At 40.8% G+C, this 16,260-nt stretch overlaps 1 protein-coding gene across 7 annotated transcripts in view; it reads right to left on the bottom strand.

Moving 5' to 3' along the window:
- Window positions 1–5,186: 5,186 nt before the first annotated feature.
- Window positions 5,187–16,260, bottom strand: part of LOC139755016 (uncharacterized) — a 118,402-nt gene continuing 107,328 nt past the window's right edge. For 3 of the 7 annotated variants that reach the window (XM_071672929.1, XM_071672927.1, XM_071672931.1), the window contains 6 exons: window positions 13,827–13,933; window positions 13,301–13,446; window positions 12,951–13,058; window positions 9,186–9,572; window positions 8,299–8,406; window positions 5,187–6,056 (listed from right to left, as the gene is read on the bottom strand). In XM_071672929.1, coding sequence (XP_071529030.1) covers window positions 5,860–6,056; window positions 8,299–8,406; window positions 9,186–9,572; window positions 12,951–13,058; window positions 13,301–13,446; window positions 13,827–13,933 — 1,053 coding nt within the window. In that variant the 3' untranslated portion in view covers window positions 5,187–5,859. Of the gene's footprint in view, window positions 6,057–8,288; window positions 8,407–9,185; window positions 9,573–12,950; window positions 13,059–13,300; window positions 13,447–13,826; window positions 13,934–16,260 lie in introns of all 7 variants that reach the window. The other 4 variants (XM_071672930.1, XM_071672932.1, XM_071672933.1 and 1 more) reach the window with 4 other exon arrangements.

Here is a 16,260-nt window from a genome sequence, read left to right as displayed (position 1 = left end):
TCTGTAACCTAGTCCGTGGATCACGCACACACGCCTCGATTCCTCTACCCTTTGTTTTTACTGATTCTTCAGTGCACTTCCCCGCTCTTTTCGTGGCTGTGTAATGCCTAGTTACCGTACCATTTATTCAACGCACCCTAATGCACAAACTATGCGTGCATAGATAATCATAAGTACATTTACTTCATCACAGAGAATGCCATATTGCATTTTAACAGTGCGCTGTCATATACAGTATAGCTTATCGGTATGCATGTATATGAAATATGAACAGCCTGAAATAATTTGATTAGTATAACGTTGTAAGATAAATAATTTCAAAGCTATTTAGTTACTGCTAAGTCTGATAGCATATTCACTTGATTTCTTCAATGATTTGTTTATTCATTTATTCCCCCACCCCCTTCTTTTTTTTTTGTTCATATCGCTTGTTCTTTGGCTTTATACTCCAACAAAAGATTTACTGGTTTATGAATCCTTGGCTTTACTTTCAAGTCTACTTACGCTTACATGAGTTTGATTTTTAGGATTGATTCCGTGTTCTTTGCTGTCTTAACTAATCCAAGAGTTTATTAATTTACGAATTGGTGAACTAAAAAGCTGCATATATATATATATATATATATATATATATATATATATATATATATATATATATATATATATATAGTACAGTGAACGCATACTTTCATAGAACACATAATGCCGTTCAACGGCAAAGATTCGAATCCCCTATCATTTGCTCGGGAGCGTGGTACGCATGGTTCGAATCCATGCTGCAGGAGGGCATTATGTGACAATGGAGAACAGGCATGACTTAAGTTTAGGAGAATGATTAGCTGCCAAGTCGATGGTTAGAAGAATTGTCACATTTTGAAGTACTAGAATAGTTTTGGGATTACAACTCATGGCAGCTCTGTAGATAAGTTAAATATCATGGCATTTTCTCGACATTTTCACTCATAAACTTGACACACAACAGGCATTGCTTCACGCCAGGTAATGTTGTGATACCCGCCACACACACCTGTGGTCTCGGCCACATAAACCTGCTTCATGGTGTAGTCTCCATCACTCAGACCTGCCTCACACCGGAAAAAAGGTGTGGTCCCGGCCACATACACCTGTTTCACACCTGGTAACTGTGTGGTCCTCGCCACTCCCACCTATCTCACACCAGATAATAGTGTGGTCTTGGCCACACAGAGATCTGCTTTACACCAGATAATAATTTGGTTCTGGCCCCATAGACTTGCCTTATACCTAGCAATGGTGTAGTCCGGGCCACATAATACCTGCTCACTACGGGTAATAGTGTGTTACCCGCCACAGAAAACATGTTCATGGTGTAGACTCCAACACATAGACCTGCCTCATCCTTAGTAATGGTGTGGTTCCAGCTATACAAAACCTACCTCACACTGATCATTGGTATGGTCCCCACAACACACACACCTTCCTCACTTCGGTTATAAAGGTGTGGTCCCACTCACATCGTCCTGTCTCGTGGAGTGATCCCCGCCACACAATCCTACCTCATAACTCGTTGCAATCCTCATCACTCTGAGCCAGCTCACTCTGCCAACAAGGTTGATGGTAAGAAATCATAGGTTTTCACTAGATAGTTACAGAGGGGAACGATATTCTGAATATTTATGAAAATACATCAGTGTGTAAAGCACTTACGATTGCTTGGTGAACTGGATTATTGATCGTATTTAAGGTGGTTTATTTGGTTCGTATTTTTGCATATATCCCTTGTGTCGTAAAGCTTTGTGATTGTGTCTTCTATAGACTACTAACTATATCTTTCTTTGTGTATAGATATGTGACGGTTTTTTTAAAAGCCATTTCACTGGAACTCTAAACAAGATATTAATCAAAAGCAATTTTTCCTGATCACATAGTGATATTATCCGATGATAATAGTGAATTGGTTTCAAGTGATTTATTGTAGCAGCAGGGGACGGGTACCGTCCACTTTGGTCGTCAGATGTGACACGCGTACTTATCCCCCAAGTCCAGGTTAGGTATAGTGTTATCTTACTTGATGAAAGTAAATGTGTTATGTTTGTCTGCACCGAAACTTCAGAAAGATCGCAGTCTGACCATGATGAGGACTTTTGCCCATGTCTGGGGTCTCCAACATTGAAAAGTCCTCCCATGCGCGTTCATGAACACACACACACTTTTGTAATATAGATAGTTGTCCATTATAAACAACATATGGACACAGTTTAGTGTATTACGATCATTGAACTCTCCTGGCTTGCTCTGTAGTCGTGTCTCAAACGGCTTGCTAATTTGGTGTGGTTTAAGCTACAAGCTGAGGTTCCTGTCATGCCACATTTTCGGTTCATTCGTCATATCATTCTCGAGGAATCGAGTGAGAGAATTTGCATATTCTTATCTGGGTTAAATTGCATTCCTGTTCATGTTCAATTACGCATTACTTATATGGAGTTCAGAATTTATTGATGAAGAATTTGAGAATATATATATATACACAACATAAGAAACGTATTGGATCCGAATATCCTAGCTCTATCGTTGATAGACTTCTTGATTTGGCAAAAATGTTTTAGAGTTAACCTCAAACCTCCCCATGATACCAAGAATCTTGTAGGTTTTCAATTAATGATTTTACTTCCTCATCTATTCAAGTCTTAAATGTGAATGTAGACTTCAGTTATACCATTACTATTAAGAAATCTTAGTTAAAAACTCGGCAGAAAATTTTGCGGGCTTAGTTTACAAAATACCTGGTAAAACTTGTAGTATGTTACTTATTGGGTAGACTGGAAGGATCTCTGTGTCAGAGTTAAGCAACATAAATATCGTATGAGGACAGAACAGGTTTCTAATGCCTTGTTTATTCACGTTAGAAATTATGACCACTATATTGACTGGATCAGTGATCCTTCATTTAGAACCTGTTCCTCCTTGATCAAGAGAGAAATCGTTGAATCTTCCCTTATCAAGTACAAAAAGGATTAACATTACTATTAGTGAAGGTCTATATAAACTTAATAGTATTGTCGTTGGCATAATTTGTGAACGTTTAGTCTGTTTTGACCACATTATCAAATTTTATGACCCGACTATCACAAGCCACAAATATGTGTATAGCGGGCAGTTCAGCTCTGCCTCCCATATATATATATATATATATATATATATATATATATATATATATATATATATATATATATATATATATATATCACCTATGCGTTTTTCAGCATCATACCTACATGAAAATTAGTATATATACAAAGGGGGGGACTTAAGTATGACTATTTTCTTTTTATCTACATTGCTTGAAACCATCCAGGATGAGTTGTGTAACATTTATGTGCACTCTGTTAGTGGAGCTGTCGGGTCAAAAGTAATTTTGTGTGTGTGAGAATGAGATGGCTTTTTCATTTTTATCCTACTGTGGTCTAGTGTTCGTGTAGTTTGAATACGCCTGGTTGTTGGTGTTTGGTGGGAAGAAGGAGCCAAGGAAGTTAGCCAGTTGTTGTATACTGACGATACACCACTCTCGCCTATAATCTCTAATCCCCCAATATTTTCTCTCAGACTCACTTTATATAAACCTGTCTTCCAACTTGTAAACGAAAAACCTTTCTTTTATTTACCTTTACTCTTAAATTTCTCCTTTCAAACACACACTCAAACTGGGAAACTTAATTCTCCAGCTTCTCACTTGAATCTGCCACTAGCGCTGTGTCATCAGCAAACAGTAACTAACTCACCTCTCAGTCTCAGTCCCACTTCTCCAGCCCCAGGAGATTGTACCTGCTCATCTCTCCAGAACACTATCATCCACCTCCTTCAGCATCCCATCCATAAACAAATTAAGAAGTCGTGTTGACATCACACGTTTCCCGCAGACTTGCCTTCACCTAGAACCGTTTACCTACACACACACACACACACACACACACACACACACACACACACACACACGCCGTCCTGTCTTTATAAAAACTCCTCACTGGGTATTTCACCATACCTAGGCTCTTTATCTCTTTATTGATCTCGTCTACCCACCAGTTTGATGAATGATTAGCTTTCTGTGGAAAGTATGAACAATACAGACGAAACTTGCCTATGTAACAAATTAATTGCCCTCCAAACAGTGCTCTAGGACCACAGATATTCTGATTTCATTCTTAAGGACCTGAATGGGCCAACCATTGCTGATTAGAAAGCAGCCTCTTGACATCAGTTTTCTCATATGTAGCAAGAAAATCTTTCTAGAAAAATAGATATTTTGAATCAAAATGCTAGATATAGTACATGACCTCATATAAATGGTCATACGTGGCTAGAGGATTTATAACTAATTAGTTGTGTTATTTGGGATTCATTTATTGTCAAGACTCTTATGTTGCTGTTGCTCTTAACTATACCATGATCTCTGAGATGTCGAGATCGAATTCAGTTAGTCGATACGTATGACTGTTATTCTCAATAGTCAGTGCGTGGATCTGCAAACTGTCGAGTTACTGGACAGTACATACGGAAATGAGGTGAGACATGGAGATGGTCTATGAGGGCTCTTGTGTATACCATAAGGGCCAATCATATGTTAAGATGAATCTATATAATTAAGGGTTTAAGGAATCTGGAAACTACTCACTATCTTAAGTTATCATACCGTTACTTTATCTCGATATTCTTCAAATCTTGTCAGAAGGGCAAAGAGACATTGCCTCCGAGACTTCCGTTTTCGGTGTTTTAACATTTTTTTCTTTATAATTTCGAACGTCTTTCGGTAGAAATGCACTCCTTCTAGAGCCTCATTACCTCTGTTGTCCCGGATGATCTTTGTAGAACCCATTACCTTAGAGTCATGAGAAATTGGATACCACAGCTACATCAAGGGACAGGCTAGTGAGGCAGAGCCCGAAGGAATTCTCCTCTCTGATGCAAACCAATCAGGAGTAGTGATACGAGACACGCTTATAGCATACCAATTGTAGTAAAATCCTGTACACAGGACATTTCTGACGTATTCTTCAGTTAGCTTTTACGCCTATTGTGATATGCGTGTGTGTGTGTGTGTGTGTGTGTGTGTGTGTGTGTGTGTGTGTGTGTGTAAAATACAGCTCATTTAGTTGTCAGTGATTGCTCATTGAGAAGAATTCACAGGTATATACGAGGTAATCAAATCGCAGTTAAACAGATGCTTTTATTGCAAAAATAGACCTAGAGGGATTTAAACATTTTTGATCAATGCCAAAAACACGAGTCAGTAGATCTAGACCTGGACAGCGATAAATCCCAATGAATCCCGAAACCTGAGAGGGGAAGTTACTGGCGCTGGGCGGATGCCACAGTCATCCTGCAACAGGAGGACGGCATTTCAGGCCCAGAGTGGAAAGGTGTGCAAAATGTATGTGTGTGAGCCAGGGTCACCTACATCCCTCGCTTAAACCTCCTTCAGGCACACTAGGAAGGCCGTGAAGTACTGTCTACAAAACTGAGTTTCATGAGATTCTTTCATGAATGGGTGTGCCTGAAGAAGGAAGGGTTCGATGGGTGCCCCCACTATGGCTCAGCTTAAGCTCGTGATTTAAGAGTGATTGGTTCTTTGGTATCCTAGCCAGAGATCGGTCCGTGCTGCTTCACACGCACTCAGCTATAACTAGTCGTCTCACCACCCAGCGGTTAAGGAGACATATGCGGTTGCCCTCGGGGTCCTTTGCTTCTCCTCTTCTCTCTCCGGCTCACGCGGAGTGCTACCGGGTAGCCACTGGACGGGAGGTGGAGTAGCGAGGCCTCTTGTAATTGTAGCTGTCCTGATAAGATGCGTGTCAGGTGAGGCTACCGCGAGGTGGAGGCCCAGCGCTACGTGCCGAGGTCTTGCCTCAGGCACGATGAGGAACCAAAGGACGACTGCAGCATCCTCAGGCGAGCGCCGCCGTTGCCGAGGTCGCCGCTGTTGTTGGTGCTGTTGTTACCGTTAACGTTGTTCATGGGACTGCTGCTGTTCCCACCGCCGTTGCTGTTGCCACCGTTACCGGGGCTGCTATAGTTTCCCATATCTGTGGAGAGACAATGCTAACATTAGGACGCAGGTCAACGTCTGATGTCACGGTAATACTGCAACATGTAAAGGAGTATTTCTCTAAGGAATTTTGATGCATTTTCTTAGTTAATTTGTCTGGTTAATCACGACATGAGTGGAGCATTAAGAAATAAGATGGCATGAAGAGGATCTTAGAGAAATGACGAAAATGTAGCTAAATGATGAACTTAGACAAAACAAACATGGTATAGCAATCCTGTTTCACGAACTTCACAGCGGTACTCGCTATTAAGAAGACAATAAGGTAGGAGAATAGTAGTGTGATAAAGCAGAGGAATGGACATAAAGTAGAAATATAATAAGACTAAATAGAAAACATTACGAAATGAGACTGTTTCGACCAGAACGAGTAACGTTCGGTGGAAAATGAACCATGTCTCATATTTCGGTCTACGATGAGTAGTTTTCCTTATCGAATGAGCACTTATCAAGTCTTTCGGTTTTGATTATGGATCGTTTGACTGTGGGAAATCTTAAAGATAATGGGAAATCTTAAGAAAATTGTCATAGCTAAGTGACTTTATCTTCTTAGAGATTTTCTCTTTTCAGAAATTGGGCAATATGGTTTCGACGTACAATTTCAAGTGTCGTTCTTAAGAGCTTAAGGTCTTAACAGGTGAATATAAAAAAAAAAGGTTTGACGTGTTATTCATCTTTAACCCACTTGTGAAAATAATCTATTCTGAAAGTTGAAGGACTCGAGATGATCAGATACAAGACTAGACCAACTAGTATTTTGCAGATGAAATGACGAAGTTTCATGTAATATCAGCCATCATTATTCCTTTAAATAAAGCGTCTACTACTTTGGTCAAACATAAGATACAGCTGAAAAGTCTCGGATACAAAAAGGAATGTCGCTTCTTGAAGTTAACACTTCTACTTAGAAACTGAAGTTTCAAGCGAAACTGTCTGTTGATTTTTGCCTTTCTTGATAATGATTTGACAAAACGCTTGTCAGATGACAATGAATGACAGCATAAAGACGTTTATCATTCCTTATGCAGCAACTAACAATAGATTTGTTCGAAATCATTAACAAATTTCACATGCAAAAGCGTGTGAGTGTATACGCACCCTTGCTTGTTCTAGTGTACATACAATATGTATTCTTAGACCTTTATGTTCTTTGTGTGGATAATGTGAGATTAATGTTACACGTCTCCCTCATCAACACACTTCGATACCGAGTGATATATCAGCAACTGTTATTCGCATGATGTGCTCTATGTACTACCTCCTGTGGCACCAACTATGTCTCAACGTTAGCGTAATTCTTACTGAGCTCTAAAGGGCTTTTCAAATATCGTCTGGCCTTTAAATGTGTGTTTACTTATATCCAAAGCAACTCATTTTTTTTTTTGGCAATGGGGAATAAAGCAAAAACGTTTCAGTTTGATAAAGGTCATTAACGTTATTGTGGCATGATGCCTTGTCCAAGCAGACCGTCTTGACTTCATTACCTCTTAAAACAGACATTGCTTTAACTCTCGTGTTTCTCGAACAGCGAAGCTGTGGAGTTATCTTCCTACTTTGTCTTTCCCTCTGATAATAAACACTTAAGGAGCATAGACTAATCTATTGCATAGTGTCTCTCTCATGATCATGTATTTTCTTAACAGAGCTCGCGCATGTTTTTACCTGTCCTATATCGGTTACAATAAATGAGGAATATCATAGATGCCAAATAGTTGGTGGATGTATCCACACTGATTCACCTGCGGTTATTTTGAGAACGAACCCCCACAACTACAAATATAACCACATGAGAGAGAATTTTATTTACTTTTGCATGTTGTACTTTTCATGCAACATAGTCAATTATTGGTGAAACTGAGTGTGATAGTGTTGCCTCCAATACAGATTGTCATTAAGCTCTTTTCATTCTGTCCAAAATCAGTACATCATCACTGTCTATCGACAGTTTTGCATCGTCAATCAGCTGTCAGTTCCAATTGCTTGTTGTCAACGCAGTGATCGTTTGTGTTTGTGAACTGATACCACTGTTGGTTCCGCTGAAGGGCTGTCAACAACTTTGTCTATGTGATTTACATATACTGCAATCAGTGATTTATTCAACTGTTCAGTCTTGTTTGCAAATTACCGTAACCTCAGTGTTTTCCGTCACACTCTGGGAGCGGTAATGTCAACACAACGAACCAAAGAATAGCATTACATCAATACTCACAGTTACTTACTGAGGAGGCCTCCGGTGCCATAGCCATAGGCTGGGTACGTGGACGGGTACTGGGTGTACGGCGAGGAGTACGTGTAACAGTCTGTCATCGACGATATACTGGCGGTACCTGTAAGTAACCATAACCTTATCCACAACTGTATGCAGGTATGGGTCTCGGTACAGAGGGTGGGAAGAAAGAGAAAACGGTGCTGTTGTTTATTTCTGATTGCAGAACTTAAGTAGATGGGTAGTGGGAGGAACAAGCTTAACAGTGAAGATGATGTTTCAACGATGAATGAGAGAATTGGTTAAACAAGAACGGTGAAGTGTCAAAGGATGTTGACTGAGACCAGAACATATATGCTGCTGGATCAATTTTTCGATGTCAACAGGGGCTGTATCAAAATGTTTATCGAGTTTAAAGAACATGTCATAATAAAGTCCTGCGTCTCAGGAACAAAAGCCAAAAGAAATCATATCTTGAGAACTCATGATGAGAATTTTAGGTGTAAAAATAGTCGACTGAAACATAATTAAGAATGAAGTATTTAAGAAGCAATTAATTACCATTACCAGTTGTTGGATAGTGTGGTTATCTGATGCCTTTTGATAATCTACATCAAACAAAAGTCTTTTGTAGATTATTTCTTTCCCTGTGTGTAGACCAAGTGCCTCCCCAAGTATGTTACACTGGTATATATATATATATATATATATATATATATATATATATATATATATATATATATATATATACAGAACTAATGGAAGTGTCAGTGCGAGATGAAACAAGAGATAATGCACTACTGACCGTGTACTGTGAGATATGGCTTGTCATCGTAAGCCATTGGCGAGGCGGAGGTGCAGACATGCAGTAAGGCGTGCAGGTGCAGTTGGCTAACTTACCTGAGTAGTGTGTGATGGGCGGGAGGGTGGTGTAGGTCGGATCAGGTGGTGTGGCCGCTACGTGGGCGTGCATGGGTACGTGGGCATGCGTTGGTAAGTGCACTTGGGTAGGTGCATGCGCATGTGTGGACATGTGGACATGGTGAGTGGCAGCGTGGGCGTGTGGGGAGGGCTTTAGGACCGTGAGGGCGGCGGTGCAGGGTGTGTCAGCCTTGAGAGGCGAGGAGCAGGGCGCCACCATTAGGCCATCCATGGGCGTCATGCTCTCGCTGGTGCCACTGGCGGGCGACGAGGACGTGTGCTCCGGATAGGTGGCGGCCAGGGTGCTGCTGTAGCCGGTGTTGGAGGTAGGATGGGGGGTGCTGAGGGGCGTGTACACGGTGCCTCCTGACGTGCAGACAACAATTGGCCATCACACAAGCTCTACCACAGTCACAGTTACAATACTAGCTATTCTCTCCCTCACAAACACGTGAAAACCCAAGAATCCTACAGAGTTGCCCATATATATCATCCCGATAGTCTGAGGGCACAGTATACATGAATATTACCATGAGGGAAGCTATAACCCTGAGAATATTCATGGCAACTAGTGACTACTAAGCTGGCATATGTTCCGTTGAGTAGAACGAATGCGTCCTCAGCCAAGGATCAGTCGGAAGACTAGGCAGACTCTCTTTAGGGAACGGATGAGGGTAAATACTGCAGTACTTCTGGCTTATCTAAAGGACTCACTTCTGACTGCTAATACAAGTAACTTTTGAAGTGGCGGCAGAGTTGTGACAGCAACGTAGATATGATCACCTGGTAATGACTCCTAGGGTGAGGGAGTCATGCCAGTGATGTGCATCTTACTTTGAGTCAGACAACATGACCCGCCACTACTCAGTTGACCTGGGTATTACAGTGAGATGAACTATGAACTATAATCATTGGGCTAAATGCTCTTCCTACGTTGTACAAGCTTAAAGTGCAAGGGATGAAATAATGTACACATGCACACAGTCTCAAATATAGTTCACTAAGACAAATGAATATCAAACATTCTAATCAGAAAGCAGCAAGTATCTAAAATATTGCTAGATAATAAAGTGCACGTTCGTAAATAGCATCCATGATGATCATGCAAGCAGGAAAATGCATATCCAGATTTGCATGCATTACTGTGCGTGCATATGCAGATGGACCCAATAGGCAATGCATGCAGGAGGAAGAACGATCCCAAACCGGGATTATGGTATACTGGGGATGTGATAACCTGTCAGGAATAAGTCATCAAATATTTCTCGTCAATAAACGAATAGAAAGTTAGCAGAAGTTAGTTGGGTTTAGTTTTCTTCGATCATGTTGGCACGGGTGATGGGCATGTTTGATAGCTGATGTAAGGTTAAACAGTTTATGGTTCGTCTGGACGAGATGGAGTTTGTTGGTTATTATAATATCGTGTGCAGTGAATAGATAGATGTAGATGTGTCAACAGGAAATTGACACTAGGGACAAGGAGGATTCATTCATGAAGCTGATGATGGTTAAAGATTCAACTTTGGTTAGAAACTAATGATGACCTATACGATGTGGCTTTGAACGCGGAGGTAAAGGCAATGTGCCTGACACTCGTGTTAGTTAGTTACATAGATGAGTGTTGTACAATATCCTCATCCCACCGAAGATGGGACTCGTCTGGTTTTCCTTATTACGTATCAGTTATGATAGACAAAACTAGAATCTAAATCTGTCTGACTCTAGGGAAAATATAGGAAGTCAGTTTTCGATTACCATACAAAGATGTCAATGATCCAGTAATCTATAAAAGACTTGACGAATTTATCGTTAGAAACTACGAATTGGAGGAGAGGAACACCACCATGTTGAATCCAGCTAATTTGATAACAAATGTATATAAATGGCATCAATTTGCCAGACGCTTGAGCTGATGTGTATCGAGTTCACGGGATTAGAACGTGAAGAATACGGTGTTGTCGTCGACTGAGCCAAAACGTTTATATACCATGTTGAAACGTTTGTTAAAAATGCTCATTAGATATTACGACCGGCATTGTATGGAACGTTGCTAAAGCCTTACGATCATCTATATCAGGATGAATGATACAATTCAGGCATTCTTGTCACTGCAGTTTGTTAAAGCCAGCCAGTTTCATGTGAAAGAAATGCTTAAGTTCTGGTTCTGAGTGATATTCTTCTGAATATTTCATCTTACCTGACGCTGACTAGTTACTTGTTCAGCGACATAACGCGTTCAATAAATCCCAGTCTTTACCGAGCGGGAAAGATTGTGAAATCCATCGGCTGGGAATGAGAAATGAACCATTTGTCTCGGTGTCGTTAGCGGAGTAAGATTGTGAACAGTCTCGAGCCCAGCATATAGACTACGCTTGTGCTTCATTTCATTAGACTTTAACGTAAGCGCAGACTGTACTGGGTCCTCCATATGAAAGCAAAATGATATAGCAAAACACAGTTTTGTTGTTGTAAGATGGAATGAAGTGTCCAGTAAATGTTTGAGATGTGATTTTGTAGCACTACGAGGTTGACGAAGACTCACTCTTGATGCCAGACTAAAGGTTCAAGAATTTTACTGGCCAGTTCATCATTACAGATTGACGCCTCGATTTAAGTCCATATCATCCATGAACCTCGTAAATAAGCGTTCCTGTCTCTTATCTGGTTGACTACTGGGAAAATGCAAAGACATTGTTATTATTGATATTGTTATCATCATGATTGTGATCCTTATTATATATAATCGCTATTATCCTTATCAGACACAAGGACCCTTTCCATGGGGCTCCCTTCAGCTACGAGGCTACGCTCCACGCAGGAGCAGGGAAATAATGGACTCCTTTGGAGTGAAAAGATCGTCGAAGGGACTCTACTCCTCACTGTCCATTGATAATGATACAGCCTCACCGGAAATGATTTCTCATCCATTTTTCTTTCAAACTCACTCACTCTCTCTCTCTCTCTCTCTCTCTCTCTCTCTCTCTCTCTCTCTCTCTCTCTCTCTCTCTGTATTTCTAACGAAAAGAAATATTGATACAAGGTGTCCAAGTTGGTCATAAATGGCTCAATGACATGCAAGTAAACTTGGTAGGTTAACAACCCCTACGACGAACTTGTGGTCGGTGATCTCCAGGAGTTCATGGCTGAGGTTATCTTTAGTTATCATTCTTAGACGCAATTTTACTGGCGGATTCAGATGACGCTAATGAGTATGCTTCGTGGTCAGGATCTGTTACAAGGAATATAATTTCCTGATACGTTCTAAGCTACTTTATTCTCTTTCGTCTTGGATGACGACGTTCTGATCTCATCTTTCTTCATCACTAACAGTTTTGTATAGCAGTGATATACAATGGTAGTGATTGGATGTATATTAGAGGAATACAGCACAGGGTGGCGCACGTCCCATTATCGAGAACGATGTGTTTATTATATGGATCTGTGTACGTATTTGCTGTATCTGTTCAGAGCCATATTCTTTATACAATTATTGCTTTAATGGTATAATTGACTTGTTTACTCATTTCAATGATTAGTCTCATCATTGGCAGCTAATAATTACATCGTCTAATCATTGGCAGCTAATGATTACATCTGTTCTCGGTAAAGTGACTTAAGCTCCATTCATCAGTAATCGCTGGGTTAGACAGTATCCCTCAGAGGCAGTGTTAGCCATGATGATGTCGATGGTGATAAGAGAACACCGTCAATAGCTACGGTGGTGCGTGGGCCGGCCTTCCTTACCTTGCTGGTACTGAGAGGCGGTGGAGTCTAGGACTGACGATGTCGCTAGGATTGGCTTCACGTCTTGCATAGTGATGGGTGTGAGAGGCGCTAGTCCACCTGCACTACCTGTAGGAGGCCAACCACAAGTGAAAAACCCTGAACTCAAATCCCTGCTATTAAGGAAAATCTTTTACTTGCAAACTGGAATTTAGTTTTCTTTGTTTGACGATTTATTTTTTTCTTTTTTGCCAAGACTTTTTTCTTTTTTTTTTTTAGATGTACGAACCATCATACCCATCACCATGAACATAAGACCGGAGCTGGAAGCTTCAAGGCATCAGGGAGAACGTTCTTTAGGAGTGACTTACCGAGGGAGGTAGGGAGGGGAGGAGAGTAGACGTGGTTGTTGTTGGACTGCGTCACTGACATGGTCTCGTAGAGGGCGTCCGTGGAGAGGGGGGCGGTCGACACTGACGGGTAGCTGGACGGGTGATCCACGAAGGACTGGACGCTACTGGAGACCGAGGAAGAATGTGTGATTTGATTTAATATGTGCAGAAATGTATCTAATGATTAAAGATATCAGCAAATATCACATTGTATTAGGAAGCATGCACGGGTCGCACGTGGTCGAGCCCGCCGAAAAAGTTCCAATCCTGGTCGCGGCAGTCTGTCCACAGCCAACCCATCTCTTCATCTTCCCCTTGGGACTGGTTCATAAAATGGCTACCTGGTGTGTGTGTGTGTGTGTGTGTGTGTGTGTGTGTGTGTGTGTGTGGAGCGTATATAAAATGGCCTTAATCATTGTACTCAGTTGCTAATGTCATCTACATAAGCTAATATTAAAAAAGAAAAAAAAGATTCGAGCGCCTGCCACACTGCAACTTGACCTACCTGTAGGGGGACGGCGCGCCCCCGGGAACTCCCCCTCCAAGTTCTGACAAGAACGTCTTGGCCTCGTCCTCAGTCTTCAGCGTCGACCACTGCTTCGACCACAACATCTGGGGAGAACAAGACCAATTACCATCGTGCTAAGTATAATTCATACGAAGGAAAGGGTTGATTGATAGACTCGTATTTCATTCAAAATCAGATTGGCCAACGCATTTAAAAAAAGCACTTTGCTTTTTGTAACTTGTTGAAGCATTTCGGCCTGGTTTGTTGTGACACGTGAGCAATATATTGTGTTCTTGAACTCGTTACTGAAGTACATTTCTGAATTCCAAGTTGATGTTCATATTAATTACGCAAATCTTTAAAAAAGAAAGATTATTGCTCATATACTTCAGGAATGATAAAGAAAATCAATGACTTAAGACGTGGTTGTGAGCTCTACGTGCAATAACACCAAAGGTTCATGGTTTTGTACTGAACCCGTCGTGCAAAACGATGGCTTTGTGTACAGGAATAAACCTCAAAATGAGTGAGATTTGTGTAACGTTCACCTACATGACGGCGGATAACAATTCACTCCGTTATTGCTTTCTTTTCGTTCTTGATGGAAATGATTTGGGCGTTGATGGTATAGCGATATTTACGACCATCAGAACAAGCAATAAGCTCGGTAAGGAAGTGTTTACACAAGCTGTTTGTGACATGAAGGGCCTCACGAATGAGGTAATTCATTCTCCAGTAACAATATTCTGAGAATGTGGTGCCGAAATTTCCTCTTGTATTCGACAGTCGTAGAGGCTTCTACGTATATTGGCTTTCATATGAAAGTTGATTCATTAAAGATTTACTCAACTTCCTGAATGCAATTTTCAGAAACTAGATAAACGCGGCTGGTAGTTAAGGAAACTTATATCAACTGTGAATCATATTCATGCAGTTAATGTGCCATGGAAAGAGACAACGGCACTGTGTCATGGTTGGTAACCACTCAAATGAATAGGTAATTGCAACTGAATCAGACAGACCGACGAAGGGGGAGTCAATGAAGGTTTCTTGCACAACTTGCTGAAGACAGAAGCAAAATGGAAGTGTACCGCTAAGGATGAACGGTAACAAGTGTGTTAATGGTTCATTGACGAGGTCGTGGAAGGAGGGATGATCACGCTAGTTGGTGATACATGACCATACAAAACGTGGGAAGGGTATGGGATCCGGATGATGACGAACTAAGTGTGCGATCTCCTCCTCTACGACGACGACAACCGCCATCACCAGCACCTTTATATGGGATCCTTCACCACCGCTTCATGGGATTCACCACCACCACTGTACGGGATCCTCCAATACCACTGTACGGGATCCTTCACCCTCCTCTACCACCAGAGGGTCGTCTTCGTCACCACATCTACAATCATCATCCAAAAATGTATGCACAACTACCTTCTGCAACTACCATCTTAGAACAGACAAATGTTGAGCGAGGACGGAGCCAGGAAGAATAAAAGAGAAGTAACTCGCTCGTAAATTTGCCTCTCTACCAGACTTGAGATAGGCAAAGACGCCTCGTGGAATTTCAAAGCAGGTAATAACGTCTCTGAAAGGGTTACAAGTGACGGGGAATATGACCCAAGAAGACTGAATGGCCACCAATGACCGGAGCTCCATATCAAGAAATGGTCAATAGAATTACAAATGATTCCTCGTCAAGAGGGTTATAAAAGATATAGGTTGCTTTGTTTGGGTGATCTGGAGCGTCAAGGTATAATAAATCTAGTTTATTGCTCAATATTGTCGCGCGACATTTCAGTGTCCACAAGTTTCTTTGAGACTGACGATCAAGATCAATTTAATCGTTGATCGTAAGATGGTGTTAGGCCGGTAGATGTCACAGTCACTTTGGGAAAACTCGTTTAAGTGTGGACAAATTGTCCCCATTCTTACTGGACGAGTTAAGATGACCGCAGGACACATCCTCCTTCAGGACCTTGGACAGATGTCGCTGGAGATTTTCTTACTCCTGTACTTCCCTTATTGTAACTTGAAATTGCGTTGCATTTCAAAATTTTCAAAACCATTATCTTTTTTTCACTCATTTTTGAGTGCCAAGGCGGTCTTGGAATATATATATATATATATATATATATATATATATATATATATATATATATATATATATATATATATATATATATATAATGTATATATCATATTTCATGTAGCATGATTTGTTGGATGATACATATGAGAATATAATTCAGACGAATACTATTATGAGTTACTGTTATAAAAACAAAACACATGTTGGAGCAACATGTCCGCTATTACTGCTTTCATTACTACTGTTTCCAATATTACTGCTGCCTGCCTCACATAACATTCCTACGAAAATAATTTCGTATTCATGCTTAAGACTTTTGCTCTTAGATGTACAATT

Source organism: Panulirus ornatus, chromosome 18 (genome assembly GCF_036320965.1).
Source record: "Panulirus ornatus isolate Po-2019 chromosome 18, ASM3632096v1, whole genome shotgun sequence".
Lineage (NCBI taxonomy): Eukaryota > Metazoa > Arthropoda > Malacostraca > Decapoda > Palinuridae > Panulirus > Panulirus ornatus.
The sequence above is the reverse complement of the archived record's forward strand: the minus strand, read 5'-3'. Positions and strand labels throughout refer to the sequence as shown.